This window comes from Aedes aegypti, chromosome 1 (assembly GCF_002204515.2).
Source record: "Aedes aegypti strain LVP_AGWG chromosome 1, AaegL5.0 Primary Assembly, whole genome shotgun sequence".
NCBI lineage: Eukaryota > Metazoa > Arthropoda > Insecta > Diptera > Culicidae > Aedes > Aedes aegypti.
Window position 1 is genome coordinate 31,090,659 of NC_035107.1, and position 22,328 is coordinate 31,112,986.

Consider the following 22,328-nt stretch of genomic DNA (forward strand, 5'->3'; position numbering starts at 1 on the left):
CTTCTGAGAGAAGCTTTCTCAGCTTCTGAGAGAAGCTTTCTCAGCTTCTGAGAGAAGCTTTCTCAGCTTCTGAGAGAAGCTTTCTCAGCTTCTGAGAGAAGCTTTCTCAGCTTCTGAGAGAAGCTTTCTCAGCTTCTGAGAGAAGCTTTCTCAGCTTCTGAGAGAAGCTTTCTCAGTTCTGAGAAGCTTTCTCAGCTTCTAAGAAAAGTTTTCTCAGCTTCTGTGAGATGCTTTCTCAACTTCTGAGAGAAGCTTTTTTTGAATTCTGAGAGAAGCTTTCTCAGCTTCTGAGAGAAGCTTTCTCAGCTTCTGAGAGAAGCTTTCTAAGCTTCTGAGAGAAGCTTTCTAAGCTTCTGAGAGAAGCTTTCTAAGCTTCTGAGAGAAGCTTTCTAAGCTTCTGAGAGAAGCTTTCTAAGCTTCTGAGAGAAGCTTTCTAAGCTTCTGAGAGAAGTTTTATCAGCTTCTGAGAGAAGCTTTCTCAGCTTCTGAGAGAAGCTTTATCAGCTTCTGAGAAAAGCTTTCTAAGCTTCTGAGAGAAGCTTTCTAAGCTTCTGAGAGAAGCTTTCTAAGCTTCTGAGAGAAGCTTTCTAAGCTTCTGTGAGAAGCTTTCTAAGCTTCTGAGAGAAGCTTTTTCAGCTTCTGAAAGAAGCTTTCTCAGCTTTTGAGAGAAGCTTTCTCAGCTTCTGAGAGAAGCTTTCTCAGCTTCTGAGAGAAGCTTTCTCAGCTTCTGAGAGAAGCTTTCTCAGCTTCTGAGAGAAGCTTTCTCAGCTTCTGAGAGAAGCTTTCTCAGCTTCTGTGAGAAGCTTTCTCAGCTTCTGAGAGAAGTTTTCTCAGCTTCTGAGAGAAGCTTTCTCAGTTTCTCAGAATATCCACAATATTGCTTTCTTATCTTTTTGTTTTCTACTTGTTTGCCTTTTAGTTTCTACTTGCCACTTCATTGTGATATTTCGTCTTCTGGCGTTTCTGCTCTAGTTGTGTTCTGCTTTGTTAGATCTTTATTTTTCACTGTCTTATTATTTCTTTATTTTTATTGTTTTAGTTCTACACTTTGAGCCTACTGTTTTTTTTTCATTTTTCTGATCTTTAATAATTCAGATTTGATTTTTTTAAGCATAGCAGTAAAGTCCGCGACTACAAACCAAAATCATGCTTAAAGTGTCTGGTTTCCATGCCCAGCGAATCCATAGTCTTCGTAATGGAAATATCCTTGATATCCCTGGGCATAGAGTATTATCGAACCTGTCACACGATATTGGAATGGGATAAAAGCAACATTGGCAATGGAAGCTCTCAGTTAACCTTTACAGTACTGGGTGTCAACAGAGAAGTTTCAAAATTCTGTTACTTCGTAATCGTTTGATCGCTTTTGATGACATTTTCATGTTATATTGACTTTTTAAAGTTTCCTACAAGGTTTCTTGCATTCCCCCATAATTTTCATTATAAAATACCCTAGGTACTCCATCACATTAGGATTTAAGTCCAGAACCAACACCAAATTCGAAATTTCTTAATACCTGAATCAAAAATATAACTAATTTGTGGTTTCCCAGAAAATTTAATCAAAATCGATCAAACGATTGCGAAGTTACAGAATTTTGAAACTTTAATGTCGGCGTCTAGTACTGTAAAGGTTAATTACTGTGGAAGTTTTTTCCCGTTTTTAATGAGGTCTGATGATCTCTTTCTCTTGTGCCGTCTGTTTTTTGCTTGTTTCTAATTCATTGTGATGTTCTGTTTTCTGACGTTTCCGTTCATATTTTAGTAATTTTTGTATATCCTTTTCGTAACGAGATTCGGGGTAACCATGACGGCCCCTCAAAATTCTTCCGAGGTAACAAAATTCGAACTAACTGCGTTCGGCCAAATGGGTCTTCTACTAGCATTCGATTTGCTAATCACTATTCTTTTTTTTTTTCAAAATAATGTAATTGAATTGTATGACTTGTAGATAATTATCCAAATTTTCGTATAAAAGTACTGAAAAAATCTTATAAAAAAAAAAAAAGATTTTCGAAATTTATTTTGATGACATTTTTGTCTCAAGATAGGTATATAATATATGTTAATTTATTTACTTATAAGATACATCGAGAGATGTAGGAGAAAAAAAAGTTGTTCAAACAAAATTATTGCTTTAATAAAAAAAAGCGTGTCATTTTCAATCAAAACTAAACAAGTGAAAGTCGCAATTTTATCACAATTAATTGAAACTCAATAAGCGAGTCAATTTGGTATAATCAGTTTACTTTAAAAAACACAGTTACCTATGTTGAGAAAAAATTTTCTTCAAAAAATCGACTTCAAATTTTGAATATATTTTTTTTAATGTAGGTCACTAATGAGGCAAAGTTCATATGAAATTCTCGATAATTTTAAGTAAAGTCAGTTTTGTGTAGTCAAAATGGACTTGCTTATTGAGTTTCATTAAGTTGTGAGAAAATTTTGACTTCCACTTGTTTTTTTTTGTTTGAAATTTCATAAAAATAAATTATTTTTAGATCGACTTCAAATTTTGAGAATCTTTTTTTTTTTAGTGTAGGTCTCAAATGAGATTTTTTTCAATATTTTTATTCAACAATTCAGACAATTATCTACAAGTCTACAATTCATCCGAAGTTTATCCATGAATTCCTCAAGAGTTCCTCGAGGAATTCCTTCAGAATTGCTCCGGGCATTCCTCCAAGATTTTTTTCAGAGCTTCTCCAGAAATTCTCTCAAAATGTTTGCCGGGAATTCCTTCGGCATTTCTCCATGGATCCACCAGGAATTTTTTTCGGAGTTCTTCCAGACATTTCTCGGAGTTCCTCCAGAATTTTTTTTAGAGGTCTTCCAGAAATTTTTCTAGAGTTCCTCCGGGATTATCATTAAGGAATTTCTCCTGAGCTCCTGTGAATAAACAAATCCGCAATTCCTCTAGCAAATCCTTCGCAGTTCCTCCAGGAATTCCTACGCAGGTCCTCCAAGAGTTTCTTCAGGGTTCTTAATGGAATTTCTTCGGGATTATTCCGGGAATTCCATCAGATTGCCTCCAGAATTTCCTTTGGAGCTCAACCATAGGAATTTTTCCGGACTTTATTCAGTAATTTTTCGGAGTTCCTTCTGGAATTACTCCGAAGTTCCTCTAGGAATTCCTCCAGCAATTTCTCTGGATTTCATCCAGCAATTCGTCGGAAGTATCACCAGAGTTCTACAGGGAATTGCTGCAAAGTTTTTCCATAAATTCTTCCGGAGTTCCTCTGGATTTGATCCAGTTTCGGATTTCCTCCATAGTTTCTTAAGGAAGTTCGTCGGAGTTCCTTAAGCAATTACCTTGGAGTTTCTACAAGACCGCTTCAGCAGTTCCTCTAGATCGCTTCGGAGTTCCTCTATGATTTTTTTCAGATATCCTCCAAGAATTCCTTCCGAGTTACTTCAGAAAGTCCTTTAGAGCTCCACCGATAATTCTCTCAGATTTTCTTCATGATTCCTCCAGCAGTTTCTCGGGAGTTCCTCCAGTAGTTCTTTCAGAATTCCTCCTAAAATTCCTTCGGATGTCCTCCCGAGGTGCGTCCAGTGGTTCCTCTGGATTTTCTGTGAGAATTTTTTCAGAATTCCTCCGAGAAATATTCCAGCGTTCCTCCGGGAAATCCTCCAGAGTTGATCTGGGAATCCCTCCAGAGTTGCTCCGGGAATTCCTCCGTACTTCCTCAAAAGTTCCTTCGGAATTCCTCTACACATTCCTTCAGAGTTCCTCCAATAATTCCTCCGAAATTCCTCTGGAGCTTAGTAGGGAATTTCTCAGCAGTTTTTCCGGAAAAGTTTCCGGAGCTCTACCGAGAATTCCTACGGAGCTCCATCAGGAATTCCTTCGGTGTTCCGCCGCGAATGCCTTCGGGGCTTTCTTCGGGATTTTTGTTTTTTATTTTGAGTTCATCCAGGTACTCCCTTTTTCCAAGCATCTCCAACATGTCTGTTTTTGCTGATCACGTTTGAAATGGATCGCAAAAATACAACAACCGGTGCATGCGCGTGTGGTTTGGTATATTTTTACGGGTGTTTTTAATTTAGACAGGTCTATTTTTGGTATAAATTTGATCCAAAAAATGGACCACCAATGAAGTTGCTTTTAGGTATGCAAAGTTTCGTTGAAATCTGAGAGGGTGCTGCCAGCATCCGTTCGAGTTGGCGCAAAATACGGCTATATAATCGTATATGATAGCTCAATATGATCATATTGTGATTGAGTTAACGAAAACTAACAAAGTATGAGAAAAAAAATAAAAATAAAAATAAATAGAATAATAACAAATTTTGTTGGTATCAAAGAGTGCATTTATACAGTAAAAACCTCCAATTGAGAATTCAATCGACTTATGGAAATATCGAGTTAAAAACAGATTGTCTTTGAAAAGCTGTTTGCGGGTGCCATCATATCCCAAAAAAATGTTTTTAGCATAGTTCGATATATCGAGTTTTGATGCACAAATAAAATTTCAATGTAGATCTAGGAAAATCAAAATGATATCAAATTTTGAAGTTGGATTCAGATCTAGAAAGCGGTTATCAACATGTTAGGGAAAATAAAATTTGATATCATTTTGATAAGATTTTGAAACCAGATTCTGCTCGGATAACCATCCCCTGAATACGCCTATGATCCCATCATCAATCACGTTCTGCAGCCCGAATTGTTTCCATTCAAAATTCACACCTACGCCATCGTTGCCACTACTGGCGCTGACGACGACAGCTACAACTACTACGACTGAGGGATGGCATTATCGCTGTTTATCTACCTGATTTCAAGAAATACCTGTACTAGAAAGGCCCCACTCACTGATACGTCCGGATTCAGCAGTAGGTATCGCACATCCGCCACTCAAGTTGAAATAAACAACTTTTCTGTGCGATTTTGATACAGTTTCGAGGAAGAGACCAGTACTGTATCCACAGCTTAAAGTCCTAATAGATAACAATTTTCCGCTGGATCTAGCGCGCTTTATCACTGCTAGTTGAATTCTTTGAGAGGTTCTCATCCGCACACACGCTATCTCTGATAACGGGCATCCAGCCAGCACCGAAAATAGCAATCAAAATAAAACAATCTAGTAGTCGGTCCGGTTTTGCAATGGTGTTCTTTCGGGCGATGTAAGTGTGAGGCGCTGATAATTTACACACCTCAGTAGGCTTCCCTCTAAATCCCACCCCGCGCCAGTTGCCTAGACGACGACGTCAGTAACACCTCGCTCACGTCCACTCATCAAAGTTGGCCGTACGGCGAAAATTGTGCATAAGCAAGTGCAATGCGCACAGTGAACTTGGATGGATTTGATCCTCACGGCACCGATCATCGAGGACTACTACCAGTGGGATGGCGCCTACGGTAGTCCGCGGCACTTTGTCGACGCTGGGCACCAGCAGCGTCGCATCCAGCGCGAGATGGGCCGTATTGTGGTTGGCCCGGTCCAGAAGACCATCGTGTGTGTCGTCGGCGTAATTAGTGATAAACAATGATTGATCGTTTGTATTGTTCTTGATCTTTTGCAGGACTACATCAACAACCTGGGAGGTCAGCAGGCGGAACCGCAACGGGTGGCCGCCCTAACCAGCGTGCAATCGACGAGCAATGACGAATTTTCTCCGGTCCTCTCGGCGAAGTCCCACCGTAAGTATGCTCTGGGGTCGCGATCACCCTCGGGTCAGTCGCCGGTCACCAAGAGCCGGAAGACTCCGCAGCAGAGCTCCGTTGCCGTGTTGACTCCGGCGGCCGTATCCAGCGGCAATCAATCCCACAGCGGGAAGGAGAGTTCCGATAAGGAAACCGGTTCGCCCAAGTCCAAGACCTGGAAGGGCATCGTAGCTCGCCAGTTCCGGAAGATGCAAGGCCAACCCGGATCGCCGGGTGCCCAAAACGCCGAAATGCTTCTACCGGACGGAGCCTCCATCAACGTTCCGCTACAACTCTGTCCACCTTCGGACGAAAATCCCTACGTACCCCTTCTACTGGCCAAGTGCACCAACATTGTCGAATCCAGAGGTCTCGGCGTGATAGGAATTTACCGGATACCGGGCAACACCGCAGCCATATCCCAACTGACCGAACAGGTCAACCGCGGTATGGACGAAGTGACCCTCCGCGATCCCAAGTGGGACGACGTCAACGTCGTTTCGTCCCTCCTCAAGTCCTTCATCCGGAACCTCCCGGAACCGTTGCTCCCGAACGAGATGTACCATAGCTTTATCAACGCCGACAAGCTGACCGGCCAGCAAAGACTGATCGAGCTCCGGCAGCTGCTCCACCGGATCCCGGCGTACAACTACGAAACGCTGAAGCACCTGATGCGCCACCTGAACATCGTGTCCACAAATGCGCAGGTGAACCTGATGGATCCGCGCAACCTGGCCATCGTGTTCGGGCCTTCGGTGGTGCGGTCCGCCAACGAGTCGCTCGAGACGGCCGTCAAGGACATGAAACACCAGTGCCAGATCGTCGAGGTGCTCATCAATCATGTAAGTTTAAGGTTTTTAGGGAATGTTAAGCCCCGATCACACCGAATGATTAATTCACGTTGAATTGCAGTATTCCTACTTCTTCGAAGACGATCTATTGCCGAGTGTGGTGGAGAAACCGTCGACGACCACCGTCGATTGCGGCTTGGACGTGCCGTCAGCGTCGCTTTTGCTGGATAATGTTTCTAAAATTGAACGTAAGTAGAACTTAGTCGGTATATTTTTAATGCGGGAAAATAATCTGTTAAACAAAATAATACCATTGCACACCATTGTACACCATTGCACAACAATACAAGTTAAGGTAGTTGTACAGTAATATAACTATATAGTGAGTTCAACCATAGAAACTTCTTCAAACACATGCTTTGATGATTAAATTTGGTCGAAAAATAATACTACTGCATAATTTAGAACCACCATTGAACGGGACATAACCATTGTGTGAATTGTAATTTTATAGTTTATTTTATAGTAGAAAGACAACTTTTAATGGTTTTACTGTACCATAAATCATAAATTTACAATTGCAAATTGATGCTTGGGTGTATAAAATTAATATATGAGAAATTGAAGGTTTGCAACAGAATGTATCCACAAACAAAACTTTATACCAAATCTTCATTTCATCGTTTTCCATGCTTTTGAGAGTTTATCATAGAGTCACCGTTAAAGGTACATTTCGATATTCATAATTGATCACCAAAGATTACTTTCTGTGTGAAATATCTATGTGAAAATTCTCTATATTATATAGGAAAACCAGAGGTCGTATAGTTATTTATTATTTATTATTTATTTATTTTAACAAGAATTTGGAAGAGGGAAAAACCCCTTTGAGTGATTTCTTTTTTTTAAGAAATGCTTCTCAAAAGGGCGCAAAACCTCTTCATCTTTTCGAAAAACATTATAAAATAAGTAAAACTAATATTAAAGGCTCAACCGGAAATGATCCATAACAGAGCCAAAATCTTGAAGGGAAAACATCGATGAACGAAAGCCGAGGGACAATATGTTTCTTGAACTCTGAAAAGAAAATTTGAAAGGCAGTATCAAACAGTAAATCGAATTTCATTTAAAAATCCAAAAAGAATTTTCATCATAACAAGAGATTTACTGCCAAGAATATCTCGAACCGATGTAGGTACAGAATGATTTAATTTTTGAAAATTATCAATAATTTTTTTCCTGGGCAAAACATAATTCTGACAATGAAAAACAATGTGATCGATATCTTGATAAGATGCACCACATTCACATAAATTAGAATCTACAATATTAATACGATATAAATGACTGTTGCAAATATAATGGTTGGACATGAGTCTTGAAAAAAGACAAATAAAATTTCTACCAACAGATAGATGTTTAAACCAAGGTTTTCTATCTACTTTTGGACATATGGAATGACACCAACGACCTTTATCACTAGAATTCCAATCAATTTGCCAAAAGTTGATTGAATTTCTTTTTAATTTAGTAAAATATTCTGAATAAAATATGTCACGTTTGAAAATAATGCCACTAGATGCACCTAGTTTAGCTAAGGAATCAGCTTGTTCATTACCAAATATTTGACAATGAGCTGGAACCCAGACAAATTTAATGATAAATCCTCGAGACTGCAAATCATATACTAATTTGCGTAACAATAAAATTAAATGATGTGATTTAGAATTGAAACTAACGGATTTAATAGCATTCAAACAGCTCAAGCTATCTGTACATATAACATAAATGTTTGGAGAACATTCCCTAATTAAATTACATGTAAAATATAAAGCACATAATTCAGCAACAAAAATAGAACAAGGTGATTGCAATTTAAAAAAATGTGTATTATCAACATGGTAAATACCAAACCCAGAATTATTATTAGTGAAAGATCCATCTGTATAAAATATACATTGAGGATCGAACCCATCAAATTTCCGCTGAAATAATAATTTAGCAAATCGCAAAGACTCATTAATTGGAATTTGTTTTAATTCTATTTGTAAAGATATATCAACTAACGGATGAAAAGAATGAACATTTATATCACAATTATAAAAACAATTGGAATGAAATGGAACAATATTTTCTGTAGAACAATAATCAAATGCGTTTATCATTTTACATGTTGGATTAATTTCTTGTAAATCTTTTAATGTATTAATTATTTGATGATTATTATTAAAGCATTGAACTAGGAATTTACAATTTAATTCATTAAAACGAATTTTGAGAGGAACAACACTCGCTAAAACTTCAACAGATTTAGTATGAGTAGAATTCATTAACTTTAAACAAATCCTCAAACAACGAATTTGAATTTTTTCAAGTTTTGAAAAATTTGTTTGACTAGCGCAGCCAAAAGTAAAACATCCATACTCCAAAACTGAGCGTATTGTAGTCTTGTAAAGTGTTATCATATCAGAAGGATGGGCACCCCACCAAGTGCCCGTAATGATACGAAGAAAATTGATTCTTTTTGAACAAACTTTCTGAACATATTTGATATGTGAATTCCAGTTTAATTTAGAATCAAACCAAATACCAAGATATTTATAATCATCTACTTGTTCAATTTCAAAACCATTAAGGTATAAATTTACACTTATGGTGGAATATTTGCGTGAAAATATAATAAACTTAGTTTTTGGAACTGAAAAAGTGAAACCATTATTGAAAGCCCATAATCCAATATTATCCAAACAAATTTGCATGTAATGTCGAATGATTTCTCTATTTTTACCACTAACGGAAATGACCTTATCATCGGCAAATTGATAAAAATAACATCCATTTGGAATTATTGCTGATATGTCACTAGTGAATAAATTATATAAAAAAGGGCTTAAGCAAGAACCTTGAGGTAAACCAAAATAACTATAACGGACCATTTTAGAAGATCCATTGTGATAAAAATGCATTATTTTGAAAGAAAATAAATTGTAGAGAAAATTGGATAAAATGTGAGGAATTTTATAATCATTCATTTTTTGAAAAAGTAAATCAATAAGTACGGAGTCATATGCACCGGATACATCCAAAAAAGTGGAAATAACATCCTGTTTCCTGTTGAAACATAATTGAACTTGAGATGCTAAAAGTGCTGTGCAATCATGGGTTCCACAACCTTTTCTGAAACCAAATTGAGAAGTGGAAAAAATTTTATTCTTTTCTGCCCATAATTCAAGCCGATTTAAAATCATTCTTTCCATAAGTTTTCGAAGACAAGACAATAAACTAATTGGTCTACGACTATCAGCCAGAGAGGGATCTTTACCAGGCTTTAATATACTAACTACTTTGATTGCACGCCATTCTAATGGAAATATATTTTGTGTAAGAAAACAATTATATATGGAAAGTAAATAAACTTTTCCTTCATATGGCAAACTTTTAAGAACAATAAATTTAACATTATCAATACCCGGAGCAGTATTATTAGTAATAGATAAAGCTAAATTAAACTCATCTATTGAAAATGGAGAACAAAGCTCAGGAAAAAAATTGATGGCCTGTTTGTTTTTAAAATTTATATTATAAGGAACAAAATCAGGACAAATTTTAGATGCAAATTGATTAATCCAACTATCTGAATATTCCAATGTATTTGTAGTAGAATTATCATAATTTCTTAAATTTTTTGCAACAGTCCACAAGGTTGATAATGAAGTTTCCCTATCAAGATTTTCAATGAAATGTTTCCAATAATTCCTTTTCTTAAATTTAGTAATACGAGTAAACATAGCTTCTTCTCTACAGTATAACAAATAATTTTCTCTAGTACAACAGCGACGAAATTTTTTAAAAGCATTCGATTTGGTTTTCAAAGCAATAGAACAATCTTCATCCCACCAGAATGTAGGACGCCTATTTTTTTGAATTTTAGAAACTGACTGTTTTTTCTGTGACTTTTGTAAACACTTTACTAAAATTTTAATGAATTGATTATAATTTTCAATTGGTGAACAAAGATCTTCTAAATGTACCAATGAAGTGGATATCAAATCAGAAAATTTCATCCAGTCAACATTTTTTGAATAATCATGAATATGGGAATTATCTACATTTGTACTACATGTTGAACTACCAACTTGAATCAAGATAGGAAGATGATCGCTTCCATTTGGATCATTTATTGTTTTCCAAGATGATATGAAAGCTAAATTACTAGAACATAAAGATAAATCTATACATGAATTTTGTAAAGGAGGCACAGCAATTCTTGTAAATGAACCATCATTAAGAATATTCAAATTGCATTCATCAATAAGATCCATAATTAACAAACCACGACCATCAACTTTATCACTTCCCCAAGAATAATTGTGGGCATTAAAATCACCCAATATAAAAAAGGGAAAAGGAACATTATCAATAATCATTTTTACTTCAGATATTGAGAAAGATGAATTTGGAGGAGCATATAAACAAATAATACAAAAATTAGAATCATTTTGTTTAACGGAAATTATAATATGTTCAAGTTGTATGTTTAATGATAAATTCAAATACTTAAACTCGATGCCATTTCTAATACCAATCAGAACCCCTCCAAATGGAATATCCCTATCTTTCCGAATAATGTTGAATGATGGAAAACATAAAACTTTCGATTCAGTCAACCATGTTTCATTTAAACAAAAAACATCAATGCCGTTATTTGCAATCAGAGCTTTTAATCTATCTACTTTAGGAATAATGCTTCTGCAATTCCATTGTAAAATATTTAGAGGACTTTTATTATTATTAGCCATTACGAAGAAAATAATGAAGCAATGATTGGTCCAAATGAATTCAATTTATCAAGTATTGTAACCAAAAATGGTAAAATCATCTTTATTATTTTCTTCCAAATATCACTAAAACCGAGCAGTTCTACTAACTCTTCCAAAATACCTAACATTGAATTTTTGTCTTTAACATTTTTGTTTTCATCAGAAGCATTGCTATTTGCATTAAAATCATTATTTGGTGGATCAGACTCAACACGTTGAAATCCTGGGATAGTACTAGAAGTAGAAGGAATCAAACAAGGAAAATTTTTGTCAAATGATTTTCCTTTAAAATTATTACTTTCTAGAGGTTGACTAGATGATTTGAGAATTCTTTTTCTTTTAGGAGGTGGCTTGTAAACAAAATTATCTGAATTCAATGAATTATCCGGTTCATCATCTGGTAAAGACTCATAAACATTAGGAGTTGAAATGTCTTTTGAATTTTTCAAAATCTCTGAATATGAAAATTGATTTCTATTTTTAAGTTTTTGATTATGTTTTGATTGATTACTAATGTATACAGGACAATCCTTCAAGGCAATATGTTTCTGATTACAATAAACACAACATTCTGAATGTTTTTTACAATCAGATGATAAATGGGATTGTGCACATTTCGAACATTTAGGTTTATTTGAGCAAAATTGTACAGTGTGTCCGAAAAGAAGACATCGTTCACAGTGCATCAATTTAGGATAATAAAGCCTAACTCGAAAAATAACTCCATCAACCTCTACAAAGTCTGGAATAACTGATCCAGCAAAAGTAATCTTAATGCAATTGGAGTGAACATATTGAGCTTCTTTGTCATTTAAAAAAAGTTTAGATAATCTGTGGCAATCTAAAACGTTAACAGTCGGAATAGCCTTATTTTTAAATATTCCAATGCCATGATTAATAATGTCATTACATTCTAAAGATTCATCGTATATAACACCACTGATTTCACAAAAATCACATGGTGCGTATACACGATAAGATCCCGCAAAAAGCTGAGATTCCAAAAGGGAGTTAGCGTCATCACGAGAACCAAAAACAACTCGTAACTTGTCAAGAGAAACCTTTTTGATTTCTTTGACAGACGAGTATTTTTCATAAACCTTAGACGAAATTAATAAAACATTAATAGGTTTATCTCTTTTGCGAAAAAATACTATAAAAGGGCCAGAAAATGATGGAGGGTAAATTTTAATGCGCAATGGCTTTGTAACAGAAGACGGTCCTGGTGGAGGATCATCTTCTTTTGAGCCAGAACCTTTATCATCCACATCCATATCCGTGGTAGAAAAAATCCAATGAAGAAAATGAACTAAACTAAACTAATAAACTGTAACAAAAATGATACTTAGCGGAGTTTTGAAAAAACAAATTGATCCGGGAAAGCTTAAACTTCAAAATGCCAAACAAGTCCTTTGAAATTGTTTCTCCACTTGCACGCAAAAAGCTTGGAACTTTCGAATGGGTCCGAAACCAAAAAATCCTTCTTGAAAAATATCTTCTCCCGCACCACACAGGATGTCTCCTCCTACGCGCCACACAGGAAGTCTTCTTCAATCGCTCCACAAAGGATATCTTCTTCTTCCGCGCCACACAGGATAACTTCTTCTACGCGCCACACAGGAAATCTTCACCAATCGCACCACACAGGAATCCCAGTAGTAGGAAACTTGAAAATTTTTTTTCACCTGAAAAGGGAAAAAATGTCAGCTGTTGCAAAACAACCTCTTACCAGTTCAAGGCCTACTACACCAATGAGAGGTCGTATAGTAATGTTGTAGATTATTGTAGCTTTATATTATACTGTATATTATTGTATTAAACGTTGCTACAGTATAGTCAACAATAAAACTACAATACATATCGTTATGTCCATAACAGTAAATGATAAATCGAGTTTTTTTAATGGAACATTTCCACTTAGGTAACTGACCATCAAATCATCATTGTATTGATTTTTTGGAAAATATTTTGAAAAATCTTGCTCCATGACTTGCGAGAATTTTCTTCTAAACCTTACAAGAATCGAGCCACAGTATTTGCCAGCAACTTTAAATATATTGTTCCCTGATGTTGGCAAATATTGTTTTGCGATTTTCGAGAATCTTCTCAAATCTTTTTATGAATTTAACATCGGAATTTCTTCTAAAATTTGTATAAACCTCCTCTCAAAGGATTTTCGGGATCTTGACCGAAGATCTAAAAAAATGGAATAGAGAAAATTTTGCTTTAAAATTCAGAATAATCTTATTCCAACAATAAGACAAATGTCTTCAAAACTTTGGAAGAAATTAATTCTAAATCTTGAACCATTTTGTACTCATTATTTCTAAGACTTCATCCATTTATTACGTTTGCAACAAGTTTTGAGAGGTAGTTTCTGAAATTGAAACAAAAATGTTGAAAATATTGTTCATATGATTTGCGAATTTTGTAGCAAACTGTAGGGAAACATTTGTAAAATTGCTTGATGCAAAAAAAAAAAAACATATTTTTTTTAATTTCATGGAATTACTTTAAAAATTGGTTGTTTGTTACTTGTTATTATATCCAGTGTAATCCTTTTCCAAAGTTTCAGTGAATTATGAAATAGGCTTCAAGATTTTTTTCTTTTCATAATGTACCGTCAACTACCAGTATCCGCTCATGTTCCAGTAGCCCGCTCACGAGCTTAAAAAGTAATGTAATTTGAGTAAATACACAAAAAATGTCCACAGTATGATTCAATTTGTCGATTTGAACCGTATAGCGGCTATAGTTTTCAAATTTACTTTGTGCAAACTTAACTTTTTTCAGTGTGAGCGGGCTACTGGAGCATGAGCGGATACTGGTGCACTGATGGTACATGAATCATCGAAATAATTAGAAAAAAAATATGAAGGACAATTCTCCTAAAGCGTATCATAGAAATGCTCCAAATATTTCTACATGTACCACTTTGCTCTATAATATTTTGCATCAATCCAATAAAACATAACGGTGCTTCCAAAAATACAACAATAAAAAAATAATACAGTAGGTATATGTTTATTTCCAATCTAATAGATGATAAATTGAAGTTTGGCGCTAGAATGTTTTTAAAAATTCTGTGTGTTTTCAATAATTGAACACATATGAGATTTTGTCCAGAATTTTCATGGAAAATTTTCCATAATTTTTACAACAAGTTTTCCACAATTTTCATGGAAAAATCTCCACAATTTTCATACACAAATATTCAAAATTTTCATGGATAAGGCCTTGGATTTTTCATGGCAAATTCCACAGAATTATCATTCAAAAATTTTTAAGAATTTTCATGCGAAGTTTTTTAAAATTGTTATGCAAAAATAAAAAAAAATTCTTATGAATTTCACCTCTACAGAGAATTTCCAGGATAAACTCTGCTACAATTTTCGTGGTAATTTTTCAGAAAACTTTCAAGAGAAATACTCTAAAATGTTTGAGGGATATACTAGAATATTTGTGGAAAATTCTCAACGAAAATTATCTTGAATTTTTATGGAGAATTCACCAGAAAATCATGTAGTGTCATGCAAAATTCTCCAAAATGTTAAATTTAACTAAAATTTTCTAGATGCCTAAAGGAAAGTTCTCTGAAACTTTTTCAGAATTTTCATGAAAACTTTTTTAGAACGTTTCTGAAAAATTCTCCTTAATTTGAATTGAAATTTTTCAGAGATTTCCTAAAAAACTTCAGAGTTTACCTAAAAAATATTCGTGATCAATAAATCCAGAGTTTTTGTGGAAAACTTTCAAGAATTTTCGCGGACATTGATCAATATTTCTCATCGAAAATTGTCAACAATTTTTGTGGACATTGATCAATAATTCTCATGTAAAATTCTCCCAAATTTCCGTTGATAACTATTCATAATTCCCGTGGAAAATTATGTGTTTGTTAAAAATTCTTCACAATTTTTTCGGAATATTCTTCAAAATTTTAAACAAAAATCCTTCAGAACTTTCGTAAAAATGTTTCCTAATTTTTCGTTTAAAATTATCCATAATGAAATGTCGGTAGTATTCTCCCAGAATGTTTGCAGAAACCGTTTCAAATTTTTCGTAAAAAAATTATCCATAACACAGCGTAACAAAAATGACATTTTTGTGTTTCTCAAGGATCAAATTATGTGTCTCCAGTAGATTTGGGGTCGCTGAATCTGATGCCGTTCTCAGAAATGTTTCAGCATGTCACAATTTTTAGCTACAGGTCGCCAAAGTTGTGTAAAACACTGGTTTCGTTGATGTTTACATGATATTTAGGGTATGATTTATCAAATTATTTTATGATCTAATCCATCAAACATGAAAAATAGGACTTAAACTTTCATTTTAGATATAATTTTGTTGAAATTGCACGATAAAATTTAGATTAAAACGATTTTTTCAACATGGTTGCAGTCTCCTTATAAAATTCTTCGTTCCTCTTATATGGCAAAATACAATATTTTTCTAAATCATCAACAAATAACTTTTCAGCATCTTAAGTATTATGAACTTTGTTTTTAAGTATTATTATTTACATGAAATTTAAATTCAGTGGCAAATTAAACAAATAAATTGCCATACAAGCTGGCAAACTTGCATGCAAGTTAGCTGATATAGTCAAACTTTGCATTTTCAGTAGCCAATATATCAAAAACTGGACGTGCTATGGGGCTCTGCACTGTTGATTTTGAAAGAGATTTTTACGTTTACTGGCCTTGATGTTTACAAATTTTATGAAGGAGAGAAAGGGAGAGACAGATTTTTGTGCAGAGCTCCATGATATTTTTGAAAACGGCAATGGGTTCAGCAATCCTTAATTAAGTAAATAGCGGAATTTTGGTACTTGAGACAAAAACGTGTTCCGCAGTGTAATTAACATGGAATAATAAATATTATATAGTGAAAACAATCTAGTGAAGATTCTCTAAAACACTAATCCTAAATTTTAACAATTTTCCTAACATTTTTTCTACAAAATTTGCATAAAAAGTTATAAGAAATTTCGATTTGTTTCTTTTGGATTTTTGCGTGTAGTTCTGGTGAATCTACTGTGGAAAGTTCTCTAAACTTTTAATGGATAAATTTCCGGAATTGAAATACATATTTTGAAAAAAAAAAAGGAACTTGAGGAAAAACAAGTATGAGGGGAAAGTGGGGCAGTTTGGCTGCCTTAAGTAAAAGTCGATATAAGTGCTGGAAATATTTACGAAATCTTTGGATATTAACATTGTTTCCAAAAAATTTTAGATGAATATAGTAGATCCGCATGATTTCCGGTTGTCTTATAAAGTTCACGAATGAATAAATGATTTTTTAAGTCGGTGTTTTACCGATGGTGGGTGCTCATATTACCCCACTTTTGGATGTAAAAATATGTCATGTAATCTAAAAAATCAATTATTTTTCTTGCTACACTTGAAACTTATCAGTATTTTTTAACACTCCGTGTAAAAAGATTAAAGTTCTAACGGTCAAACATCATCATTCTGAAATGATGAAATTTAAAAGAGTCATTCGGGATAATATGGGCAGCTTTTGAACATCATTTATTTCTTTTTCTTTGAGTTTAGAATACCGACTCATAACATACCTATTGCTTTATTTTCTTATTAGCTTTGGGGTTGCATGTTATTTCATATGAAATTTCAAGAATTTCTGCAGTTTTCAAGGGGTGCTCATTCCACCCTATTGTCCAAACCGCCTCGACTATCCCTAATCAGGAGATTTTCTCATAAAAAAAAAATCAAGAATTTTCCTTGAAAATTCTGGAAATCCTATAAAAATTAGTAGTTACCAGGACATTCTATAGAAGTTTCCATGAAAATTATGTTGAGGTTTCCAATTTTTAGGATCCTATTGTAAAGAACTTTTCATGAACATTTTTGAAAATTGTGGAGAATTTTCTGTGAAAAATTCTGGAGAACAGTCCTTGAAAAATCTGTGAAATTTTTCTTGAAAATCTTAAGAAAATGAAAATTCTTGAAATATTCTTTCAAAATTCTGGAGTTTATTGCAGAAAATTCTGGTAAATTTTACTTGAAAATTAACAGTTTTGAAGAATTTTACTTCAAGATTGAAAAAGAAACATTCTTCTTAAAATTTATTAATGTTCATGTAAAATTCTGAAACGATTTTCCACAAAAAGCTGGAGAATATTTTTATTGATAATCATTCGAAGGTGTTCAACCTTTGACGTATCAATTGTAAGTAAATTTCAAGGAATTATTTCACAAGTTCTCTGGGCAGTTCACATGCATATTGTGGAATAGTTTTTTCAGCAATTTTGGAGTGCAATACACATTTTTGATAACATGAATAATATTGCCAAAAGAGCATGCTTTTTTTAAGGTTTCCTATTTTTCAAAAATAATGATGCGTTTTAGCTGTTTTCCATTAAATATAGTCCCAAGTAAATCGATAAGGGGCCAGAGAGACGACCCGTTCTCTCGTTTTGAACGTATTAACATAGTTTTACCCAATGTTTTGATTTCTACAGAAAGTCATTTCAGTAAAAATCATGTTCCCCTGGTTCTTTTTCCTTTCGGTACATTCTGCCTTTCGATACTTGCTGCCTCCTGTTTTTCGCCTTTCGGTTATTTTTTGCCTTATGGTATTTTCGGCCTTCTGGCATTCTGCGTTATGGTTTTCTGCCTTTTCGGCTTCGGTCTTTCGGTCTCAGCCCGAAAATTCTGTGGTGAATTTGCAAAGAATTATTTAGAATTTCCCAAAATTGTGGACATTTTTTCATGAAAATTGTAAAGACTTGCCAATGACAATTCTGGAGAAATTGTCGTAAAAATTCTAGAGTTTTTCTTGTAAAAATTCTGAAGTGTTTTCCACGAAATTTCTGAAAAACTTGCCACAAAACACTGAAGATTTTAAATGAAAATATTAAAAAAATACCCACCAAAATTTTTTATGAAAATTTTGAAAATTCTGCAGTGTATCGCAATAAAGTTCCGAAGAATGTTCCACGAATGCTTGGTCCGAATCGGCAATTTAGGAGGAAAAATGTGTTTTTTCTCTGTTCTCGTTGATTTTAGACGTAAGATGTCTTTAGAGAAGTTGTTCCTAATGAAGTCTTTCATCTTATAAGAAGAAAGTTTTTGGGTGGTCCTTATTTGGGTTTTACTTTTGAATCAAACTGCTTTCATTTTCAGAACTGGTTTCATTTTTCAGCAAACTTTTAGAAAATGTTATCATGTACAATTTTTCTTTTGCGAAAGAGGACCACGTGATTATTGAGTTAAAATCGAATTTAGGGTCACTTTTGCGTCCATGAGCCCTCTCGTGGTCAGTGCCGGATTTGGGCTTCAGGGGGCCCCGGTCAGATCTTATACAGGGGGCCCCTTTATACAAAATTCAGCACGTTTTAGGATTCCACAAACTAACATATTGAATTTGAGTTTTGAACGAGAGCCCAAATTCAAAGCAGTGTATGTGACATTTTCGTTTGTGAGCTCGTTTGTGAAATACATTGAAAAATTTAACTGTTTTGAAGCTTTCCAATAATGTTTAGAAGTAATTTTTGCGTACAAAGGGATAGATATAATAATTCGTGAGAGCTTGGCTCGTTTTTTGGCTTATATATAATTTGTATAGAGTGAAAAATTGCTAAAAGTCTTCAAAGCCGTTTTCTCCAAAGCTCCTTTCGATTCTACTTAGTACAAGTTTCAAGTTTTTCTCTGGTTACCGCACCCTCTGAAAATAAAAAAAAGTAAGTATTTACAGTACTAGCAAAAATAAAGTACACGACGCCAATTGACCTGAAATTTGAACTGCATGTTGGAAATAAATCATCAAATTCTAAGCAAAAGTGTCTAATTTCTTAAACTCCGCCCATTTTGACAAAAATGTCAAAATTTTGATACTTAGATATTTTGAAAATAGAAAATATGCCTTATGATAAATGTTCACATTTCAAAAATATTCCAATTTGAAAATTTTGTCACTTTTCTCAAAATAGTAGTTTTTAAAAGCTTCCAATTTCTTGAACTACTACTACTTACTGCTTTAACTAACTTCTTTCTTCTCTTGATAAATTTCCAGTAACTAAATCAAATCTCAAGTTATTCATGTGATATAGTTCAATTTTCAGGTCAATCGGCCCTTTAGAAACTGTTATACAGTTCTCTAAACTTGATCATTTTTGTATGAAAATCGGTCTTCATGTACTTTATTCTTACTGTATATTCTATCAATCATATTCAAATTTTACTTAAGTCTTTACTGATTTCAAAGAAAACTTCATCAACTACGGAATACAAAATAGAAAAGTATTTAAAAATAATGACTACCGCGTCACAAAAGAATTTTCCTTACGCTTCAAGTTTATGATAGAATGGCAAATATGTTTAAATTCTAAAGTTCTGATAGGAGCCAGATTAACTCTATGGTTGAATATCCATGATTTTTTTTGTAATATATTGAAGGATAATAATTGACCAAACCATACCGTGAGATTAGACAAAGAAAAAATAATAACTCAAACATTGGAAAGCTGACTTTACGTTAGAATTATATTTACAATTGACTAATAAGAAAATTGTGTAAGGTATTTCAAAATGTTTAATGTTTTTAATTTTCATTCCTCGGGGCCCCCTTCATCGGGGGGCCCGGGGCATTTGCCCCCTTGGCACCCCCCCAAATCCGGGCCTGCTAGTGGTGTAGGGTTAACGCGCCCTATCTAGTGAACAGGGAGTCGTGAGTTCGATTCTCACTGAGAAGACTTTATTCGCAAATTTCATAACAATTTGTCCACTCGGCTGGTTAGCCGTAAAACCTATAAATAATAATTGAAAAACTCTTTCTTCCTGCTAAACTGTCGTAAATGGTCCGATTATGCATTCTTTATGAAAATTAAGGAGAATCGTTTATGAAAATTTGGATAATTGTTCATCAACCCTTTCTTGCCCACGATTTCGATCGACTACTTATCAGGGATTGAATCCTGAGAAAATTGAGAGAATCTCTCACGTATCGTATCTCTGTACCTGGGAGGGAGGCATTGATACTACACACGAAATATGACATGATTTTTTTTTTAAACTGCAAGAAAACTCCAGCTTGCCAACGACAATCAAGGCAGACTTGATAAAAATCGCTAGTTTTCTTTTGTTGTGTACCTTCCACCTTTTCGGACAAACATTGAAAAAGGGCCAAAGTTTTCTATGCATTTCATTTTCGTTTTTATTAGAAAAACTAAAATGATGCGTATTTAAGTACTTTATGTTCAATCAGAATAAAATCTGCTATCGTGACATTACTTTTGAATAGGCATGAATAGCTTATCAATCGATTTTTTGTCACATTTGATGAAATGCCAAAAAATGTTTTGATCAATTACGCACTTTTTCTAAGTTTGTCCATTGTTTGAGATCCGGGCTCACAGTGACAGTTCGTGACAGCAGAATCTCGGCTCACTATGACGTACAGAAATTTCGTATCGGTTTCTCCCTCCCAGTCTGTAACTATCATAACATGCTGCACATTATGAGAGACTGTTTATCGTATACTGCTACAACTTTGATCAGATTGGGGGGATTGTAGTGCATGATAAAACCTCTCTAAACATGCCCCAAGCCTGGGGGACACTATTGCTATTGGAAGTTCGTGGATTGTTGAGCAGTGTTCTTTATTCTACCTTATGATTCTGGTAGCTTTAGATTGTTCGTACCTGCGGGGTTCTGTGTGTGGCTGTCGTGAGCGCAGATGGGAGACTTCCCGGAATGTGGACTGATTAACATATTATTTTATTATTTATTTGCAGGGTTTTAAGGAGAAACAGTTTGGAATCATCTTGTAAGATTGCACTGAGACTTCAAAGGCACAAATCTCGCGAAGAACGCATCCAATGACAGTGAATTTTTTATTTTGGCTTTGTGCACTAGCAGAAAGCTTAAAATAAGAAGATCATAAACGTTTACCAACTATTTCTCCAGTTTAGTGCCTTTGAAAACGTGAGTAGGGGAACAAGTCGGCCATTGTGACGGCCATTTTTGGATTCCAAGATGTTTCACCTTTAACAGAGAAATATACAGTGATACCTCCATGAGTCGATGTTCCATGACTCGATATCGACTCATGGAACCATACTAAAAACAAAATTTCATGGTTACTATGATGGTCCCTAGAATCAGCTTTCCAAAGGATTGATATTCCATGACTCGAAGTTTCCATGAGTCGATAGTCCCTTCCATATCGACTCATGGAGGATACACTGTATTCTTGAAAACTTTACATAGCTTTCATCTCGCTCTGTGTTTAAAGCCGCCATGGGAAAGAGAGGGTTTAAATTTTCTACAAATATTCTAAAAAATTAAACACCAAAATTTTGAAAAAAAAATCCGCTGAAATTCTCTAAATAATTCTACCATATTTTTATGAATTTTTATGTGAAATTTGCCACGAATGACAATGAGAATAATCCGGGAAAATGTTGGAGAACTTTTCCCAAAAATCCTGTAAAATTTTCTACAAAAAATCTGGAGAAATGTTTACTCACGTAAGGGGAGATCCTTCAGTACCACTGGCGAAAAATTGAGAATTCATGGTCCAATCAAGATGGTATACTAGAAGAAAAGGAAGCTATTATAGAGAGTAATGCCCAAGTAACATTCGTAACTGACTAACAGTTTATTCAGCTGAAATATGCTTGCGAGTGGTTTGTTCAACTCTTATTCCACGAAAATGTATGTAACGATATGTATGTTGCATTTATTTATTTATTCAAATAAACAATGATTAGTTCCACACTCCAAGTGTTTGCGTACTATAATTCATACTTTACAAGGATGCAAGGACACGCGCCTAATAAGAAGGCTATGTAAAAAGATGTTTTTTTTTACATTGAGCTTACACGAATCGTATAAATTGGCCCAGATAGCAGTAGCGGTAAAACACGCTGCTATTCAGCAAGACCCAGCTGATGGTTCAAATCCACCCGTCAAGGATATTTTCGTAAACGACATTTCCACGAGTTCTCAGGGAATAGAGTACTATGTTCGTACTCTCAGTTGAGATGCCAAAAAGAAGAAGAAGGTAATGATGAATCGCATTACTTACCAAGGTGAATCCCGA

The 22,328-nt window shown here is 34.6% G+C and overlaps 1 protein-coding gene across 5 annotated transcripts in view; it reads left to right on the forward strand.

The window, feature by feature from the left end:
• Positions 1-22,328, forward strand: part of LOC5573415 — a 627,799-nt gene that overhangs the window by 589,368 nt on the left and 16,103 nt on the right. For all 5 annotated transcript variants that reach the window (XM_021839307.1, XM_021839303.1, XM_021839304.1 and 2 more), the window contains 2 exons: positions 5,530-6,492; positions 6,563-6,689. In XM_021839307.1, the coding sequence (XP_021694999.1) occupies positions 5,530-6,492; positions 6,563-6,689 (1,090 nt within the window). The remainder of the gene's footprint in view (positions 1-5,529; positions 6,493-6,562; positions 6,690-22,328) is intronic.